The sequence below is a fragment of the Limulus polyphemus genome, unplaced genomic scaffold (assembly GCF_000517525.1).
Source record: "Limulus polyphemus unplaced genomic scaffold, Limulus_polyphemus-2.1.2 Scaffold4471, whole genome shotgun sequence".
NCBI classification, from domain to species: Eukaryota; Metazoa; Arthropoda; class Merostomata; order Xiphosura; family Limulidae; genus Limulus; species Limulus polyphemus.
In genome coordinates, this window is record NW_013670081.1 from 27500 (window position 1) to 50432 (window position 22933).

The 22933-nt window shown below is 35.1% G+C and overlaps 1 protein-coding gene across 5 annotated transcripts in view; it reads right to left on the reverse strand.

Annotated features, from left to right (window-relative positions):
• Nucleotides 1-22492, reverse strand: part of LOC106471206 (maleylacetoacetate isomerase-like) — a 39031-nt gene extending 16539 nt beyond the window's left edge. Inside the window, exons 1-5 of one of the 5 annotated variants that reach the window (XM_022399832.1) lie at nt 22350-22393; nt 20301-20352; nt 19320-19667; nt 9117-9184; nt 617-697 (exon numbers count right to left, since the gene is read on the reverse strand). In XM_022399832.1, coding sequence (XP_022255540.1) covers nt 617-697; nt 9117-9184; nt 19320-19356 — 186 coding nt within the window. In that variant the 5' untranslated portion in view covers nt 19357-19667; nt 20301-20352; nt 22350-22393. Of the gene's footprint in view, nt 1-616; nt 698-9116; nt 9185-19319; nt 19668-20300; nt 20353-21035; nt 21069-21784; nt 22148-22349 lie in introns of those variants that run through there. The other 4 variants (XM_022399833.1, XM_013931796.2, XM_022399829.1 and 1 more) reach the window with 4 other exon arrangements.
• Between the last annotated feature and the right edge of the window lie 441 nt (nt 22493-22933).

Sequence of the window (22933 nt, forward strand, 5' to 3'; positions counted from 1 at the left end):
AGTTTCATCATTACTTGATTCATTCATAATTTTGGCACACACAACATAATAATAGGTGTAATATTGATATTATTTTTTAATACTTAATTACTAAACAGACTATATCAAATGGTTTAAATTAATGGTTCTTCCTATAAACATTTTTAAATTTTTCTGAGGTGTAAAAAGATTTTAATTTATTACTTTCATTGTTAAAGCTAAGCTCACATTAATCTGTTTTGCCCATCTTATCCTCTTTGAATTAAAAACATAACTACTACTAACAATGCTCAACTTATGGTTTACGTAAAACTAGGTAACTACAACAGTGAAAAGGATCATATTAGAAAAAAAAAAACTCAGCCAGATAAATAACAATGTCAACAGCCTGAAGTAAGTATTAAAACAGATGGGTTTTGTTTTTAGTTTATTTATTTGTAGAAATTTTAGTTTGATGTACATTCATTTCCAAAATAACACAAGAGATACAAGCATGCAGGACCTACAGTGACACAGGAATATTCTTGTGATTTTACATTATATCTCTTAGAAGTGTTCATGTAATTAAACGTTGATTAAGTAGTTGTTGTCATATGTATCCATCTGAAGCTTGACACCAAACAACTAAAATACTTACAGACTGAGTTAAAGTATGCCCATTTATTACTAAAGCTGGAACTTTTTCCAATGGATTCAAGTTCTTGAAATTTTCTGAGTGCTGAAAAAGAAAAATACTGGTAAATACATCTCCCAAACAACATGATAAAAAAACAACCTTACTATATTCTAGAAATTAGCATGTATAATCTTGCAGTAATTGAGTCCAAACTGTTAAAATCATATTACTCATAAAATATGTCACTCATGAAGAGAATAAATTACTAATTTTAATGTTTTGGGAAATAACCTCTCTCTATCTCTTTTAACTTGATAATGTCCCATATTTTTTCATCTAATTCCTAATATTATCAATATGTACTTGAGTTAAAAAAGTAAGCAACCTGAAAAGCTGTCCCATTATGCTACTTATACTTGTCATAAGACATTATTACTAGGCCTATAATTTTTTAACACTACACTTTTTATCTGGTCCCTTAGGGATTTTTAAGAATTAGAAGAGTGTATAATAGCATTTCAAGCACACTATGTTTTCCATATCCATTGCTGATAACTTATTTCACTCACTCCACAGCTCACCTTATGACAAGTATAATTAATTATAATCATGTTTCACCAGCTTGAAAAAGGTGTTCACACCTTAAAAACTGTTGTTGTGATAAGTGGCTTATATAAGTAGCTTTTTTGTGTCTCAGCTGCCTGATGAGCTCTGGGTTGAGTGAATATGGCAAACATATTATGGTTGAAATACTATAATTATAACTCTTCTGATTCTTGAAGATCCCTAAGGGACTAGATAAACAATGGAGTGTTAAAAAAATATATATATATTGTTACGTCTCTGGTCATTTGTTAATTTCCAGTATAAATTATTCCCGAGGAACTTCAGCGATACAAGTCCTTTCTTAAATAAAACTAGTTTATTCTTTCTCAATACAACTTTGCAATACACAGAATTTCCACAGTCACTTTACTTAAACACACACTATAATTCACAACAATTCACACACTTTACTTGCAGTCACTACCGCTCGCTTGACTCAATTATCTCTTTCTATATCTCTATCTGCTATTATTATCTCTGCTTTATTTGCCGGGCTTATATAATAAAAGAGAGGGTGCCTAGAAAAGACTAAAGTTGCCAGAAAAAGTCATGATCCTTCTAGAAACTCGTGACGTGTTACCAGCATTATGTGACTTCCGCTGTCGTAACAATATTATAGGCCTAACACAAATGTTTAATGACAGGAATAATGAATTATAATAATGCTTCTCCAACTTGAAAAAGGTTTTCACACCATAACAAAGACTAACTGTACAACATAGTATATAACACAACATGATGTACTTGATGTTATCAGACAAGCACAAGTCCTGTTTTACTGTAGTCAATACAGTGTCACCTAAACACTCAGCAGAACTTAAGAAATATTTTATTTTTCAATTCTTTCATATTTATTAAAATATCTGTGGCTTGAAAGTAAAAAAGGAGAGATTTATAATTAATAAAAACAAAAAACAAACAAAGAACCTAAGTCACCTAACACAATGCGTATAGCATAATAAATCTATGACACAGAACAATTAACATTTTCACTGCCATGAATACATACGCGTGTTTTCACATACTTGATTGCCTAGGTATAGTTGTAATCATATAGATTTGTAATCTCAATCCCCAGAATTAAGTTATGTTAACTTATACCTCACTAGCCACCGTTATGTTTAAAATTTTCTGATTTACAATCAATATCATGAAGCAACATTTATTTTAATCAACAAAATTCAATAGTTTTAGTAGTCTTCTAAAACTCTGTACAGAGAAACCAAAGAAACAGTATTAATATTTTCTACTTGTAACAAAGTTCATACTATATTGCATATATAAAATATTTAATATCCAAATGTTTAGGATTAAAAAAGTAACTTAATCCTAAATTGTTGTACATGAAGATTTGTATCAAATTATGTGAAGGATAGTTAGAAAATGTCTTTAAAGATATCAAAACAGCCTGATGGTTATTTCCTTAAGTCAAAAATGCATTTCCAATAATACTTACTTTCACTCACACTTGCAGCTATTACTCAACTACTAGGGTTTCTTCTTTTGCCCATCTAAAAATTGGTCCGATTTTTTTCTCGCCTGCTCCAGTCTTTTATACACCACTTAATTTTCCTTGGCGATATTTGTCTAGTGACACACTACACCTTCATCCTAGTACTGTATATAAGCACCTCATTCAGATAATGTTACCACTTTTTCAAGTCTGACTCAATCCCATAAAGTGGAGGGGATGGTGAGGGCATTATCCATACAGAAAGCATCTGCCTAGATCATGGGTGTGTCAATAGAAGATTGGCACCCTAGTGGTGGAACTGTACTACATCCAGAACTGGTATGCTCTTCAACTGGAACTTAATTCATGTACTGTGGGTGTAATTTTACATGAATTGTCATAACTATTTGCCAGGGCACAACCAGATAGCCACGGTTAGATAATCGGGGTTGGAATTATAGGGCCATGGTACCTATATCCCACATTGGTGGCTAGGGCAATTGGACTAATCTATATATGTATATACATATGAATGGATTCCAACCAGTAGCCACAGAGCGATGAGTTTCAAGCCACCGGAATCATGACGAGAAAGTAAGCAACACTGAATTAAACAAACCTTCTCCTTAACCTGAAGAAGTCCAAACGGCAACACACCAGGCTCGGATTGATGGGATCGTGTATGTCTTAATCAACCCAAGGAAACAGAACTCATCCGGTCTGGAATTATGAACACTCATCCTCACTCCCCAACCGTGTGGGCAAGGTAAATTCCACTTGCCTCCAGAAGTATTGGGAAGACGTGGAACAACTGTGTTCATCCAAGGTCCCAGGATGGGACCACTCTGCATTCAGAATTACGAGGAGACAATGGACCTTCTTCCATGAACAATGTATTGAACCAATATTGATCAAAAAGAAGGGCCATGCTCAACCCAACCAAATAGCTGAGCATCAAATCTGAACCTGTATTACGAGTAGGCTTCCACATAGGCTAGTGCCACTCCTATCGACATCTAGGAAAAAACATCCAGGGATTTGGGTAGGAGGGCCCCCAACTTTCCCCTCTTCTCTAAGAGTGGAGGGATTCTCTCTAATACTTTGGAGCAAAAGCCTCTCTCCATCACCCCAGTGACTGGAAACTGAATGTGGTAAGGACTCCCTGAGGAACAGTACTCTGGAAACAATGTAATAGGTGAACCAAGTTCCCTAAATTTTTAAAAGCAAACCTACTCTGATTTATTCAATCTAATGATCAGCAGGGATTTGCAGGATCCCCTTATGCTTTACTCACGAGTCCATGAGTGGCGGTCCAGCATATTACAGTAATATCACATGGTCAGCCTCTAGGTGATCTTATGGAACACCTCATTTCTACATAGCCTGTTGCAACCTGTATATTGAATTAGTGGTTGCTTGTGCAGAATTGGTATGATAAAAGCACACCTGCCTGGGCAACACTCACCACAGAGTGGGATCCTGTGAAAACAAGGTAAGGGACCCTGAAAGGAAGCAATGAAAATACTCACCACTCTGTATAATCTAGTGGAGGTGGTTAAGATAGCTACTGGGGGTAGGCAAAAACCCTCAGATGAAGATACTGCTAGATCATGTAAATAATGTGAGATAAAAGTATTGGGGGAGCTCCACATACCAGTCCCAACAATGCTCTACAGCGGTCAATTTGACTGGGCCGTTAAGGACCTAGAAGTGTGACAAATCTAATTAGACATGCCTCACATAAAAATTCCTCAACTTAAAAGAGGCTCCAAAATAAAATGTCATTGTCTAGCATCTCTAAAGGCATTAGTGCAGGCAACAAAACCTTCAAAACCCTCACTGAATATAACAATGATCGAAATCTGATCGGACATAGAAGTAACAAACAGTGATCAGATGAATCAGTGAAAAGGATTTATCCCCTTCCTTGTCTGACAGTGTCTTGGGTAAGAAGTACCAGTGAGGATATAGATAGAATAAAAAAGAGGTCTGTGGACAAACAGACCAAACCCTATGATGTCTGTAGGTCAGCAGCAATGAAAAATAAACCTTAAGGTAGAAGGGATACATGGCATATGAGAATCAGGTCACATACAGGTGTTGAGAAAGGGCATGTAACGTAACCTTAATATACCTGTTATGTAACTGGAATGGTCATTTGAGACCAAGGGCCCAAAGCGACTTGAGGAATCTGGAGAGTACTGGGGACTCAAAGCATATTTAGTCGTGAGTATTGAACAGTAGTCAATAAGGCCAGCTCAAACAGAGCAATAGTGGAAGTTGCAACAATCCTAGCCAAAGAGCAAGACTAAAAAACGATTTATGGCTAGCACTTCTAAGCAAAGTGGATTCAACCTCCTTTCAATACACCATTGCTGATATGCATGTCATTTACGTTGATAAATGTTGGGACTAAAGCAAATGCTGAGACAGATACATGGCAACCTTGAAAAATTAAACCCTGATGTATGCAAAATACTGCATAACCTCTATTCCTGAAGCTTGAGCTTCTGGTAGCAGGGTGTACCATGTTAGATTATGGCTGCCTCTACAGAGATGCCTAAGCAGAAGTGGAAGAGGTGAACACTCCAGAAGGTACTGCAGAAGCAGAAACCAGGGTGGAGCTGCCAATCTGGTGCTATCAACAGGACTCAATAATTGGTTGGAACAAATCATATTTAATACCATGGGTAACATATGAACTGGGGAGGGGGAAGGCCTAGAGTTGTAATTCCATCCTGTTCTGATGGAACGCATCCATTGCTAAAGCCCAAAGGTGAGGTACTGGAAACAAAATTGCCAGTAGTTGGGTGATCCAATGAAAGTCCAACCTCCAAATCAGAGTTACCTAATTAGAGCCAATCCAACAGAACCTTGCAATGCAGAATCTATTCTGTCAGAAGAATCTGTATGGATTGAAACAATTGACCTGTTACTGCAGGCATCACCCATAAAACATGGCAAGTTAGTAGTGTGATACGATAGGAATGGTTCCGAGAAAGGAGGTCAAAGATTCGAAAACAAGGAGCCCTGGACCAAGTATCTCCTCAATGATAAACACAAGACACCACCATGGAATTGTCAGAGTGAAACTCGCTGATTTCCCCTAAAAAAGGAAGGAGTAAAACATTGCATAGGGAAGCCTTGTCATCTGTACGTAGATTCTGGACCAATGCTTAGATGGGCAAAGGAAGAAACCCTGGCAGTTGAGTAATAGCTGTAAGTGTGAGAGGAGGTATGTGCATTTTGGAACTAGGAAGATCAGTTTCATGTGAGAACAATCAATTAATAAGTCCAATGATTAATTGATAAGCAAATCACACTAATCACCTAGCTCTAGCTGCAAGATCAAGTTCCTCCCTGATTGTTAATATATGCCATCACTGAAGAATTGTCTCTATAAATTAAAACACAACAGTTGTGTAGCAAGGGCTGGAACTTTTCATAAGCCTGCTGAACTGCCAAGAGTTTCAATAGATTAATGTAAGATTCTTTTTCTGAGGATATCAAGAGCGTGAAAGATAATAGTCTCACAAAATAGCACCTTGAAAGAGGCACTTGTGAAGATCTGTATGAGGTGGAAGAAAAAAGGTATCTGCAGCACTAAATTCTCAATTTAGCCAAAACTGAAGACAATCAAAACCAATGTGACAGAGGGAAATTTTCTGACATAACAGGTTTGAAGACAGGTACAATTGAGAGGAAAGATGTCTTATGTAAGTCAAAGAAATCACCTCCTAAAAACAAATTATTGTTCCCAAAGCAGAGTGGACATCTTTAGCATATTAAGTAGATGATAGATGTAGGTGCATCCAAGCCTCTAGGGATTGCAAAGCCAAAGGAAAAAGGTGAAATTCCTTGAAATGTGTTTATCCAAAATTCCAGATGCACCAACTAATGAGCTGGTACAAGTTGAAACTTGGAATTGTAGATAATCAATCCCAGAGATGAAGCTAACATCTTGCCTCATATCTATCCAGTAAAATCTCTGTCACAGGTGACTCAATGTCTTTTTAACTCTGAGATGTCCTCCTGTTAAATTATCATGGGATTGACGCAGCACAACTTCCCGTTACTTTCTCAGTATAACTGTTTGCCAGGTCGTCACTTTCCCATCTGCATCCCTGGAAAGATAAGCCTGTTGCAACCAGTTTTCACTGTGGTTGTGGTGGTGGCTTCTGCAGGTAAGTATCTCTTACGATAACTTCTGTTAGTAACTCTTTTGATAACTTCTGTTAGTAACTCTTATGATAACTTCATCGTTCTGTATAGTAACATATTATAGTATAGTATGTTACTATACAGAACGTACTATAGTATATTATAACTTGGAATTGTAGATAATCAATCCCAGAGATGAAGCTAACTGGATGGTTGTTATGAAGCGAGTGAATGACAGGAGTTACGTTTGATCTTTAATTAGAAAACTGTCAATTTAATAATGAAAATTGATATTAAGTGTGTGTAAAAGACCAAAAAAGGCTTTAACTATGTATGTGAGGATAATGAGAGTGGATATCAAAGATACTTATCTACATGTCTATTAATCCATCTTCTCGACTACTTTCTATGCTTTTACCATTGGGGAATGGCTTATTATAGTTTATGACCCTCTCTTCTGGTCTGTCTTCAGCTTCTTACATAAAAGACATTGAAGAAGTAATTTTCATAAAGTAGTTACTTTTTCTCCCTTGAAATGAAAAATGTCCAGGTAACAATTGAGGAGGGAAAGATCTATTACATTTTATTGGCACTATAAAAGAAACAAGAGTAAAAACATGGAAAAGTGTGGTGCACTATTTCAATGGTCCTTTTCTGTAGGAGATCCAAACTTCCTGATCAAAAGTTTTAATACAAACTGGATCAGATGAAAGTAGTGGATGGTAATGAAAATTGATAAAAAGTCAAACTGAAAAAACTGATGAACCCAAGGATCCCACAGCTGAACAAATGATCCAAGACAACTCCCAAAAGACAAAAAAGTAGGGACAGCTTGGAAAGGAAGAAAATCATTGCTTGGGTCAAGAAGGCCCACCTTGCTTACTTCTATGCTTTGCAACTCAAAAGGAGTGAAAAAAAATGAGATGCAGTAGAGGAAGGAGTAGATAATGCAGGAGGCTAATACTTACTGGACACACAAAAGTAGGATGATGACCAGAAATAATGACAAATACAAAATAGTGCCAAGGATAGTAGACCTACCCAATTCTTTAATAATAATAAAAAAAACTGAGGATTTCAAGTTTCAGATATCAAATTAATAAACAAAAGGCCACAAAAGTGAGATATTTGAGGTAATTGCAAAATTGTAGCAATTTCTAAATGCTTCAGCCATAACCCAAATGTCAGAAGAAAGAGGAATAAATAAAGATTCTAAAATAAAATCTTGTAATGAAACACTAGAACTTTCAGGTATAACAGATAATGGCTCAATAATTAAAATGTTACATCCCTGAGAAACAGAGATACAAGTTCAACAGAATCATCATCAGGACAAGAAATGACAAGGTATAACAGAAAATGGCTCAATAATTAAAATGTTGTATTTCAGAGAAACAAACAGATATAGGTTCAACAGAATCATCTTCACGACAAGGTATGACTAGCAAATCCGGTTCCGCAGATGAAGATGAAAAAACCTGTGTAAAAGACAAGCTTGTTCATGGAAAGAAAAAAAGTGGCTGATACCAGTTAATTTGGCATCAAAAAGATCCTGAAACCAGAGAAACACATAAGACTTAATGGCCCATATATGCTTGTTGATAGACTCTAACAGTGCTGCTACACCATGGAAACTTCCTGCATGTTAAGGGAAGACTATAGGAGTGATGTTTCAAAAGAAGCAGCAGGATTTCCATCTTTGATAGAAACATTAGAAGAAGCACTACATGAATCATTGACTAGAGTATTAGCTTCAAGATTGACTTGTACTTCAGAATCCATAACAAGAATGAGATCACACAATGTTAACAACTTTCAGCAAGAAAATCTGAATTATGGCTGGAAAGCAGAGTTTATACAAGTTCACAAAAGAAGTCACATGTAAGGTAAAATGATTGGAAAATTCTGGGTAAACTGCATTGTGTCTAGGACACTCTGAGCTTTAATAAGTCACATGGTTTTGACAGTAACCCAATAAGGAAAGCTAGTAGTAATTCAGATGCAAGTCTACCTGATTTGAATTAGTTTTTATTACACATAAAGGTGGCTTGTAGCATTTTCAGTAACATAATGTAACAAAAGGAAACAATGTGCCTGATTACTAGTAAGTTATGCTGCACAACTCTGAATTGTGAAATAAAGTAGTCACATAGATTAAAAACTGCTACTATACTTGTGCTTAGAAAATACATTTCAGGCTGAAGAATACTAAGTAGGAAGGTAAATATCATAAACCAAACCTAACTATATCAAATCTTCTTCATAAGTTGAAAACTTAAATACATAATAAATGAATCATACCTGTTCACCTCCAGCTTTAATAAGGTTCACTGGTCGATACTCATATTCAATTCCTTTCAAGGCAAGTGCTGTAAAATATACAGTTTTTTTTAATTACTTCACAAGTGGAATAGAACGGAACATCATTGAAAAAACCTTTAAAGTAAAGCTGTTCAAGGCTGAATCTTGTTAACAATGAATAGACACTGTATGTACAAGTTCACCCTTTAAAATTAATTTAAATAACTAATAGCATGAGGTCAGAAATTGAATCAACTGCTTACAATCAATAACTGACATGGTGATGTGAATGATATAGACATTTCTGTATAGATTATCAAAAGTAGTCATCAAAGTTCTTGTTCATATATGTAATCACCTGACCATCTCCATTCAGGCCAAATATCAAGTCTAATACACAAACTCTCTATGTTCTGCAAGCCCCCAATTTTTTATCTTAGTCTGTTTTAATCTGTGCTTTCCTAAAACATGTATTGCAATCACATAAATTTCATATCAACACTGATGGCTAAACATATTTTAAGTAAAGGATTCAAGATAAGTTTACATTTAAGACCTCCTTCGCAAGAGGAACATACACAGAAGAAAATTCTAGAAGATTTAGTATTACAAGTGTAATAAGTCAACTGATCTTGACGTCACTCGCCTTCAGGACAGCTTTTTATGTCAGATGGAAAATTTTTATTAACTCTAAGTAATTCTGGTTTCCTATACATGTTTTGTTCTAAACTTAAGTAATAATTGGAATTTAAAAGTCTAAACTCATTGAGTGGATACTTTTTAATAAAAATTTTCCATCTGACATAAAAAGCTGTCCTGAAGGCTTAACTAAAAATTTTCCATCTGACATAAAAAGCTGTCCTGAAGGCTTAACTAAAAGAATATATTTTGTCATAATTTCTTTCAACTTTTTCATTTTTGTATCATAAAAACTGGTGTTAAGTACAAGCTTACAGTTTGTGCTGACCTGTTCGAAAGTTAGTGAATTTGACATCAATCACAACACAGAACTTTATTGAGGCATTTCAGAAGGTCTAAAAATAACTTGCAAACAGTCCCAAAACAGTGAGCATGAACTTATAACTAATGGTGTACATTATACAAACTAAGATAAACCTGTGAACTAATCAATCACAACACAGCACTTTATTTAGACATTTTAGAAGGTCTAAAAATACCTTGCAAACAGTCCCAAAACAGTGAGCATGAATTTCTAACTAATGGTGTACATTATACAAACTAACATAAACCTGTGAACTAATCAATCACAACACAGCACTTTATTTAGACATTTTAGAAGGCCTAAAAATAACTTCCAAACAGTCCCAAAACAGTGAGCATGAATTTCTAACTAATGGTGTACATTATACAAACTAAGATAAACCTGTGAACTAATCAATCACAACACAGCACTTTATTTAGACATTTTAGAAGGTCTAAAAATACCTTGCAAACAGTCCCAAAACAGTGAGCATGGTTTTATAACTAATGGTGCATGTTATATAGACTCACTGTCTAGACTAACATAAGCCTAGTAAGTGGACATTCCAGGGGTGTATTATGGGGAGTAGGGGGACAACAGAGGCAACCAACCCTCCTCAAGTTCAGAGTGAATGGGGCCAAATGTTTGTTTCTGCGAGACATTTCTAGTCAGGCTTGGTTAACATGTATATGCAAATAATAGCATAATGTAGGGTCTTCAGCTGAATAGGAGGCCCTATGCAAGGTCTGTCCAGGTTCACCAGAAAAACAATTATCTGGTCTGGTATCAAGAGACACCTCAGGCTGTATAATGCACTCCAATTCACGACCTATTTAGCCAAAAGTGTGGAGCCTTAAGTCTGAGAAACTGCAAGTTGAGGTGCAGTAGAAGTGGTGATTTGAAATTCAGAATGCATAATTCAATTGAGAGTGGATACAAAATTAACAACTGACAGTAATACGAGGTTAACTAGAAAACAAAGCAGAAACAACTAATTAAGTTGTTTAACTCAGTTGTTAAGCACTGAATGAGAAAAGCTATTATGTGAGAAGAAGCAAGGTCTTGTATCAGAAATCATTATTTCAATGAAGTTACATGTCAACTTAGCAACACCATGTTCCACATAAAGATCACTCAGGTAAAATCTAATGACTAAATGCCACAAACTATCAATGACAATTTATTTGCCAAGAGTTAACTCTTTCAGCACCGGCTTGGTCCCTCAGTCTGACCTCGTAACAATTTTGTGCTTGTCATAGTTTTCATTCTATCGCTTTTAAATTAGTAAGCATATGTTCATGAAATCTGGCACATTATAAGTAAACATTGCATTGTGCTTTCATACCCAAAATATAATTTTTTTTTATATTAAGTCTTAAGGTTTGTAAAGCAATGTTTTTCTCGTGCCTTTTTTTTTTTTGCATGTTGCTTATCAAACATGCAAAGTAATTTTCATTTTAAGATTAAAATTACTTTTATGCATCAGAAAATTTTCAAATTTCACATGCAATATATTTATAACCTCCATATCATTATCAAACATTTTTTTAAGAAAAAACTTTATATTTTATCTCTTATTTTCACTATTGAATCTCTGTACAGGTTCAGCAGATTTGACCAATCTTGTAACCACCATAAAAGATTTGTTTTTGCTTTTTTTTTGTTCTACAATGACTAAAAATTATAACTTGAAAACACATATGTTTAGTCTAAAAAGCATAAATGTCATAACATTATACATTTATAGATATTTATTATATTGACCTTTCAGCCATGCCTGGCTAACATTACAGAAGTTACAATGATGCGGTGCACGTGCACTCATGTTAGTTATTGTTATTGTATACAAGAGTTTAATTCTGACCTTTACAAAGTAACCTGTCTTGGCTGTGTTTTAGTGAACTAGTATTTTGTAAAATACGGTCACACTTCAGTTATATATACAATTATGTACATATGGATGGGGGTACATATACCATCATTCAGGAATTCCAGAGTCTGTGTAGGGAATCCTCATCGTCCATGTCATTGTCCTTCTTGCTCTTCTACAAGGAAGGTCTCATAGTCTGGGCTTCTTAAGGGGTAAATCATCAGGCTTCACTCTGAGTATTCCGCAGTGGTGTATAAGTTTTTCATCAAGGAGGCATGTGATCCAAGGCTCCTTATTTTGGAATTTTGGACCTCCTTTCTCAGGACTAGTCTTATCTTATCACTCTTCTAGCTTTCCTGTGGTAATAGGTCCATTGTTTCAATCCAAAAAGATTCTCCTGACAGAATAGATGTTGAATCACAAGGTTCAGTTGGATTGCCTCTCATTTTGCAACTCAAATTGGTGGGTTGGCCTCTCATTGGATCACCCAACTACTGAACTACTAAATTGGTCTCCAGTACCTCATATTTGGGCCTTGGCAATAGATGCTTTCCATCTTGACAGGATGGGATTACTTCCTCCCCCCCTCAACCTTCTCTCCACTTCATATGTTATCCAGGGTACAAAATTTGATTTGTTCCAACCCATTGTCAGATCCTGTTGATTACACTAGATTGGCAGCTGCACCCAAGTTTTCTGCTTCTGTGGTCTCTTCTGGTGTGTCCAACTCTTCCACTTCTCGTACTCTCTTTATGGAGGCATACATGATTGGATATGGTGCACCCAGCTATCCAGAAGTCCATGCTTCTGGCTTAGAGGTTATGCTATCTTTCACACAGCAGTGGAGTTTAATTTCTAAGGCTGACATGTATTGGGCTCAGTTTCTGCTTAGTCCAAAAGTTACTTTTTCTCAAAGTTAATGATATGCATATCGGCAGTGTTGTATTGAGAGGAGATTGAACCATTTTCAATCAGTGGTGTCAATCATAACTTTTCTTTTTTTACTTAATTCTTTGACAGAGGTTTTTGAATCTTCCACAATTGCCATTGTTTATGGCAGCCTTATCGGCTACCATTCAATTATCGCAACTACACGTTTTTGAGTTCCCAATACTCTCCAGATTCCTCATTGTTTTTGGTACTTGATCCCAAATAAACATCCTAGTTACCTTACAGACAGATTCAGGTTATATGTTCTTTCTCTACACCTGTTTGTGACCCGACTCTTATGTGCCATGTATCCCCTTTACCTACAGGTTTATTTTTCGTGGCTGCTGACCTACGGACATCACCAGTTGGAGTGATTTGTACTATCTGTCCACAAACCACCTTCTCATTCTCACTATGTCCTCAGTCAAGATCTTCTTACCCAACACTCTGTCAGACAGGAACGTGGTTCAATCCTTTTCTGCAATTCATCTGCTCACTCTTTCTCTCTATGTTCAATCAAATTTTGATAGTGGTCATGTACAGGGAGGGTCTTGAAATTTTGTTGCCTACACTTATTCCTTTAGAGATATTAGACAACACTATTCTGGGCTCTCTTTCAAGGCAAGGTATCTTCTGTGAGTCACATCTAATCAGATTTCTCTTTCCTATGCCCTTAGCAGCCCAGTCAAATTACTTGCTGGACGTCACTGTGCAGACTGGTATGTGAATCAGCCCCAATTCCTTTATCTTACATTATTTGTTTGATCTGGCAGTCTCTTCATCTGAGGGTTTTTGCCTACACCTTGTAGCTATCTTAACTATTCCTGCTAGGTTATCCAGAGGGGTAAGTATTTTTATTTCTACCTTTCAAGGTCCCTTACCTTGTTTTCACAGGATCCCACTCTGTGGCCAGACAGGTGTGATTTTATCAAACCAATTCTGCACTAGCACACTAGCAATCACTATTTCACTGTAATTACTACTGGTTGGAACAGGCTCTGTAGAAATGAATTGTTCCATAAGACCATCTAGTAGCTCATCAAGTGGTATTATCTTACTATGCTGGACCACCACTCATGGTCTATCACTAGTAAAGCTAAGGGGGATCCTGCCAACATGGGAGCATACTCAGAATAGTGGTTCATATTTGATGCTCTGCTATCTGGTTGGGATGTGTGTGGCCCTTCTTTTTGATCAATATCGGTTCAGTATATTATTCCTGGAAGGAGGCCCACTATCTCCTTGTAATTCCAAATAGGGAGTGGTCCCATCCTGGGTCCTTGGTTGAGCACAGTTGTTCCACATCCTCCCCATAATTCCCACTCGGATGGAGAGTAAGGATGAATGTTCATAATTCCAGACCAGATGAGTACTGTTCTTTTGGTTGAGTAAGGCATACATGATCCCATTATTCCAAGCCTGGGGTGTTGTCTTTTGAGCTTCTTCAAGTGGAGGAGAAGGGTTTGTCCACTTCAGTGTTGCTTGCTTTCTCATCATGATTCCTGTGGTTTGGAGAGCATCACTATGGCTACAAGTTGGGATCCAATCAAAAGTATATCTATATATAATGTTGCAATCCAATTGCCCTAGCCACCGATGTGGGATATAGGGACCAATATCCCTTAATTCCAATGCCAAGAGGTGGAACCTTGCTATCTGGTTGGAGCTGGCCTATAGTGGTAATTACTCATGTACATTTCCACCCTTGATACAGGAACTAAGTTCAGGGTGAAGAGCATACCTGTTGTGGATGTAGCGCATTTCCCCCACTTGGTTACCACTCTTAGCTTGGTACACCCATGATCTATGCAGATGCTTTCTGTATGGACATTGTCCTCATTGGCCCCTCCACCTTCTCAATGTGGGATTCTAGTTTTAAGTGGGAGTGGAGTATGTATGTTTTGGAAGCTAACATTTTCCTAAATTGAAAATGTATTTCTAATCATACTTACCTCTACTGACACTCTCCTGCCCTTCCTCCCCACTAAGAGCCGGTGTTAGGACTGGGTAGTATCAGTCTAGAAAAAGTGATAAGGTTATCTGAATGAGGTGCTTACATACAGTACCAGGATAGAGGGTGCATCAACATAAGTGGAGAGTATCATGAGACATATATTGCCAAGGGTAATTGAGCGGGCTATAAAAGACTGGAGCAGTTTTCTATCCAATGAGCCAACCTATTCCCCACACCTTGAGAGATTTGTTTTTTTTTTTTACAAGACTTTTATTTGGCACCTTTTCAAATGCTTTATGAAAATCTAGATAAACCAAATCCACATCTTTACCCTCATCTACATAAGCAGTAACCTTTTCAAAGAATGTCAAAAGGTTTTTAAGGCAAGATTTCTCTTAGTGAAACCATGTTGACTATCCAATAAAATCCTAAACTTTGTAAAATGACTTTGCAAACCATATTTTATCAGACTTTTCCTGCAACTGATGTAAGACTAATAGGCCTATAATTACTGGGACAAGTTTTATCACCTCCCTTGAAAAGAGAAGTAATATTAGCCAACTTCCAATCCTCTGGCACCTGCTCACTATTCAATAGGGCTTGATTTTAAGGAAATTTTCAGGTTATCCTTTGGACAACTTGACTTATATTAGAGGTTTTCTGGAAAACTGTATTGGTTGTTGAAAAAACAAACATAAATCTTCAAAAAAAAGATCCAATTACAACAATATTGATGCACAAAGACCCAATTACAAGAATGTTTAGTTGGCAAATTTGCATCTTTATTCAACTAATTTTTGACACAATATTTTCCAGGAAGTTTTGTTGCATTGGAAAAAATAAGCCCAAACAAGGCTAATGTTACATAGTATCTTAAGGATATTAACAGTCAATAACAGAACAGCAATCTTGGCCAGTCAAGCTCAATGTTCTTATTCTAACCAGCCTGGCCTGCCTGTTGAGTACAGTAAAGTACAGTCTGTAGTAAGACTAGACTTGCATTGGTACTCTCACACATACTACTATACTGTAATATGCACACAATGCCTAGGCGCTGCATGTGTACACAAACACACCACAGATATGTATTGTTCTTCATACTCGTAGCTTGTATTGACCAAGAGAGAGAGGCAAAACATGCCTTATTTTATTTATTGCTATTCTGTTTTGTACTGATCAAAACTTTCATAATTTTTTTTTTTTGCAGTTATCATTATTATGCTCTGTTTAATTCATGGTCTTTCTCACTTTTCTCATTGGAGCTAGGTCTTCTGTATTTCCTAGACTTGATTGGTCATGTTGGTCTAGCATTAGCCTTAGGCCTATATGTGTGTAATCAAAATGTGGCTTGTGTTTCAGTTGTGATACCTAACAATGAAAATTCTGAGTTTGATTTTGTATATTTGATCATTTTAGTTCCTATTGAAGGTTTGTCAGTAAAAAGCTGAGACAACCACATTAGTTATATTGTTGTAAGCATCTGTACTAGAAATTAAGCTCACTAAATATTCATGTCATTTTTGTTGTGAATTCCTGCCTGCCCATATAAACATCACACAATACAACATATGATAATGTAACTAACATAACCATTCATAATGAACTCCACACAGAATTCATGTGCATAAAACAGCATAGAGGTGCAGTTTGTCCATGATAGAACGTTTATCAACTAAAACAGCATTATTAGCCAATCACAAGAACAAACCTTACCTAACATTTTCAGCCCCTTTTGGCAGATTGTATCAAAGTTTCTCTTGTACAAAATACAATCTTTATTAACCAACAAAATGGACCAAATGCCATTTTTGTGGGGGTTCAAACTTTCAAATTTCTAATTAGGGAATTTATGGATGATTTTGATCAAGGATTTGAAGCAACATTACGTGGGCACGGATAAGTGTACAGTAGACTGTGATGCTGTTTTCAGTAAGGGTCTGTTTCAGTGTGCCAGTCACTGTTGGACAACTTGGGAGTTTAAGGTCGAGGAAGTTTTTAGTCCTCTTGGACAACTGTTAAAAATAATAGAAAGTGGTGCAAATATCCAATCCTTAACCTCTTTCAATAATATTATGGAAATATTACCTGTCCCAGGAGCTCTATCATTCTTTCAATTTTCCAAAATCTCTTAATAAACTCAGAAATTATTTGATCATCTTGTTTACATCTATCAACTGTTCAAGATGAGGAATATTGCTTAAAACTTCATTAGTAAAAACTGAAGAAAAATAGCAGAATTTAATAACCCAGCCACTTCATAATCATTAGATACAAGCCTTCCTTTATCATCCCTCAAAGGTCCTACACCAATCCTAATATCTTATTTACCCTTAATGTATCAAAAGAAATCCTTCCTCTTAATTTTTACATTTTAAGCCAACCGTTTTCCATACATCCTTTTTGATGTACTAATTTCCTGTTTGAACAACTTTCTTGGTCTTCTAAATTTTCCATCAATTTTAATTTCTTAAAGTTGTGGTGCATTGCTTTTCATTAATTTTATCCCTTATACCCTTTGTGAACCAACCTGTTTTTTTTTTACTTTCAGCCACTATTTTCTTTCTATAAGGAATATGTTTATCTTGAATGTTTAAAAATTTATCTTTCAAAATTTTCAACATTTGATCACTGCCTCCAAATAACTCAGCTACCCAATTCACAACAGATAATTCTTTTTGCATCCTTTCAAAATTTTCTTTTTTAAAACTTGTAACCAAAATACCATTATCCTGATCTCCATTTGCAGCAAAACCTAATAGAGCAATGATCACTTGCACCCAGATGTTCCCTAATTTCAACCCTCTGAGCAATTTCAATATTAGACTCTAACAACAATTCAAAAATATATTGTTTCTAAAAGCTTCCTTGACCAATTGGTGAAAAAACCATCTTGAACAGTTTCCAAGTACCTTTCTCTCTCATAGTTTGACTAACATTTCCAAATCTATATGCCTGAAATTAATATCATCCATAATTATAACCTCATTAACAACTGAAATCTTAATCTCACTGTAAAGTTTCTCATTAATTTCATCAGTATCATCTAGTGATCTGTAAAACATTTCCACTAAAAGACTTTTCATTTATATCCAGTAATAAAAATCCAAATGGATTCAATTTCCTTGCCATAACTTTTGATATCCTCAACTTCAACAGGATGTAACTCGCATTTAACATATAAAGCCACTCCCACACTCTCTTTAGTAATTTATCACTATTAAATAACCTATTACCATGTATTTCAACAAAATTTCTGTCATTAAAATCATCTACATTTAACCATGTTTTAGTTATTCCAATTATATCAAAATTCTCCATTCCTACCAGTGCTCTAAGGGCATTTATTATATTTCTTGTACTTCTAGCATTACAATAGTAACAATTAAGCCTGCCTTTATAACTACTTATATACTCATTTCCTATGCTAAACTTTTTTCTAAATCTTAATTTTGTTTTGCTTGTTTATCCGAACCCTCACCAGTAACTACTCCTAGTTCAAGACTTTCCTTATAACTGAGTTAATATCCCTTGCAAGCAAGCCAACCCATACCTTATTTAAATGTAAACCATCCATTACAAGTGATGAAATTGAGAATACTCTGTACCGAAAACAAAATAACATTATATGTCATTTGATATATTAATACTTTGCCTTTCTATTGGTTAAAATGTTGTTATGTCTCTGGTCGTTAGTTAATTTCCCGTATAATTTCTTTCCGATGAAACTTTAGTGACACAAGTCTTTTCTTAAATAAAACTGGTTTATTCTTTCTGAATACAACTTTGCAATACACTTAATTTCCACAGTCACGCTATAACAAACGCAACAAACGACTCACGTGCTCGACTCAATCGTCAGTCTCTCTCTGTCTGCAGTTCAATTACATTGTTGCCATCAGTTCTTGGCGGCCTTATATACAAGAATACCGTACATCTAGTAAACACTCGAGGCTTCAGGAAGAGACATGAATTTTCTAGAAGTTCATGACGTGTTACCAGCGTCACGTGACCTCCGCTGTCGTAACAATGTTATAGTATAAAATGTCTGAGAATTACTGGCAATTTGTGAAAGACAGGATGTAATAAGCAGGTGTAGCAAGTGGGTTTGATTTATAGTTTATGACACTGTAAAAAAATAAGATTGAAGGTTATAAAAATTAGGATTTGCCTTAGTAATATCTATATTATGATGAGTAATTTAAGTTAAATACTTCAGAGAGGGGTGGTAAATAAATTAGAGGAGAGAGAAGACCTAAAGAACAAATATCACAATTCTCATATTAGGGGAGATTAAGAATTTTTGAAATTATTTTCTTATCAAATTAGAAACTTAAAACATATAATATTATAATTTGGTTTATTTACTATGTTTTGATACCAAGTTTATTTGCACACATTGATAATAAAGTAGTTTAACTAAATTTGAATATAACTGTAAAAGTTAGTTATATGTGCCCTTTGACTTACCTATTGCAAGAGGGTTAAGCAATACAAATGGCTGCATCTCAGATGAATAATGGACTCTAATCCCCAAGAAAGGCAGAACCTTTCACACAGAAAGAGGAGACATGAGAGCTTTGACAAATAGCTCTATGTCTTGGAAATGTAAAGGAGAAGGCCGAGTCTACCTAGCAAACAAACCGTTAAAAATCCCCACAGAAGAAGAAGGGAGATTCCAGCAAAAGATGACATCTATAAGGTGGGACTAAGACGAGACAATCATCCATACAGTAGTGTTAGTACAGGTCCAGTGAGTGCATTTTCCTTGCAAACGTCATCAAGATTCAGTTGAAAACATATGGGGCTGTAGCTCACCTGAAAGAAAGACCCTGAACTAAAAGATTTGATCATTGTGAACAAAAAAGAAGGAAGCAACAGGTGGCCAGATGAATGATAATGTAGAGAAAAGCATCTGAAACAGCAATCTTGGTATTCCACAACCTGGTAGATCACCCACCTCAGATGGATGAAACGTTCCATCTTGAACTAAGAATTAACAAGAAATTTGTTTAATGATGACAGATATGTGATGGACCACCAGTTCAGAAATACTTCTATTGTGGCAAATACTAAATATGCATCAAACAGGAATTGAAATTTTGACTCGTATTTCTCGTCAGGTCTTTACCCGAGTTTTGTAACATACAAAACGTAAAATTACTCAATATGATACCATATGTGGAACCCTCCAGTAAAGTGAATAGTATATAAGAGAATTAGAAAAGTATAAACTATGCACCAAAAGTACAAAGTTCGATAACCATTTTATGCATTTAATAAATTTCAAAATAACTCATAAAAATAATTTTCATACTATCATAATCTAAGAACTTGCATAAAAAAAAAATTATTTTCACACTATCATAAATAGTCGGAAAATTCACCAACGTCATTTATTCTTTTATTCTAAAGAAGAACATATTCAACGAAAAGTGTGATACAACTTACCAATTCTAACTCTCCATGAGCAAGAACTTCTGAAGTACGAGTACAGGATAGGCTAATAAAGAATGGAAAAATGTCAGAAACTGTATAGCATAAAACCTTTGAAAGCATTGACACAAACATAATTGTGAAAACAAATTAAGTCATCAGTTTAATACTATTACCAGGGATCTATATTATAGATGACAGGAAAACAATGTAATTAGTACTACTAAGTTACATTATTGAAACATTAATAAATTATTGTATAGATTACTTATCATACAGAAAAATTATTGATAATGATATTATTGCCTATTATCATATTCTGTATTGTAATATACACCTAAAAAATAATATTGTTGCTATAATTTGGAAACAAACACACACTAGACTGGAGCAGGAAATAATACTGAACTATTAGTGAAAAGTGCCAAAGATGATTTCTAGACTGTAGTATTTGTACATGGGATTCAACAACAGAAAGGATGGTGATCATTTGAGCCTACAAGTGATGGCAACAGCAGAAAAGCAGCAATGGTATTAGATTTTGTCTTTTATAAAAAATAAAAAAAAACATAACAAAATAGTCTGATGTGAGAAAATCTTTGGACACAAACACAAAAAAAGAGATCTGAAAGTGCAGGACAAGAAGCTAATGTGTAGCCAATATTAAAAAATGACACTATGAAAGATAAAAACAACAAATACTGTCACAAATTTAACAGATTACAATTTAGGTGCATAATGAAGCATTACCTCTGAAGGAAATATCATAATAGTGCAGTAAATTTAGAAATAGAGGAGAAAAGTGCAATTACTACACTGAAACACCATGAAGTTATAAATCTAATTACTTATTATATGTGCAAGGATATGCAGCCATTTTGTTTGCTAGAGAAACCAGGATTTTAACATGTGATAAACACAACATACACTAATACAGACAACAAGGAACCATTTGGTCCTTTAAGGTTGTCCCTGCATACTTACCCTTGATAAAAAATGACAACAACATAAATCCACCCTTTATTTAAAATAAAAATTATCAATTACCCATTTTAGCTTGAAAATTGCAGCTCTATTACTAATGACAGCAACTCATTACATAAGCCAATCTCCATGTTAGAAAAATAAAATTAAAACTTAGCTTGTATTTTCCAAATCTTAAACTTGTTAGTTCATCTTATTGTCTTCAGAATACAGCACCAAGAAATCATTGGCCTTTGTCCTATTAATTCCACCCCTACCCCCCAATAATGTTGTAAACTCTGCTAAGATGATTTCTTGCAACTTTGTTTTCACCAGAGAGAAAACAATAAAAAGTCAAGCAACCTTAAACTATTCCTATAACTACGAGATAACCCTTACACCCCTGGAATCATCCTACTCCTAGTAGCTCTCAAGTTAGTCAGTATCTTTTTTTAGGTAAGAAAACCAAATTTGTGTAATAGTAATACAATATTCCATTGTTTGAACTAACTAGTGATTTGTATAAATATAACTACCTGCTTTAACCTATAATCGATATACATAACATAGAGACAACATCAAGAGGCCATTTCGTCCTTCAAGGCCATTCTAGCACATCCGTCCTTGAGAAAGTAAACATTTAAACCCATCATTTTTCAGTAAATAATCGATCCCACAATTAAACTGCCGATTGACAACCGATTCCATAAGCTGATAACACTGATCCTGTTAAAACTTAGGAATATTCTCAATTCAAGGAGCCATTTAAAACAGTTAATATTAATACTATTAATTAATAAGCACATACGCTGCTGACACCATGATATAAGGCAAGTCAAGTTGCACAACTTCGTGTTATTCAACAGTTCAAGTCTCGCTGCTACTACCACTAGTACTACCTACGTTAGTGCGTGAAATAACTTAATAAGTGTATCGCGGACGTTCATTTCTAATAGCAATAGTTAAATATTATTACTTAATATTATTAATAACTGATGCATTGTAAGTTGTAACGTTAACAGGTAACTTAACCCAAAGTTTAATGAAGATTAATATAAGTTACTGATAATTTTATATTAGCAATGCTGAAACAAATATTACCTTCGACGACAAAACTGATGACATTTTCGTAGTGATTTTATCCACGTCAACTCCAACTACTTTCTTATGATCATTTCACAAGGTTAAGTTGTTAATATATAACCGCTAGAACTTAAGTAGAAGTACTTTGTAGTAGATGGTTTTAATGGCTTTGTCATAAATACAAAATAAGTAATTATTTAGATAAATTTATCTTTTTTTTTTTGCATACTTCCATTTCTAAGACTACTTACTGTAAAATAATAATTGCTCCATACCAAATTTAACACTCCCTTAAAACAAACAAAAAAAATCATAACAATAATTAACACCCACTTTAGAATGACGTAGACCTTGATTTCCAACGATGCATAGTAAACTATATATCCTGATTATGCAAGTTTTATTATGATATTATTTCAAGGTTCAACCTCCAGAAATCGATGCAGAAGCTATTTAAACCATCTTTCTTCTTCACAATTTCAACTAGTGAAAAGTAGTCTGAATTAGAAATCTTAATGATTCCAGCTTCTAGCATTACCTCGACTTCTTGCTTGATTAGGTGTCTCATTGCATATGGCTTTACTCTGATGGGATTCCTATTT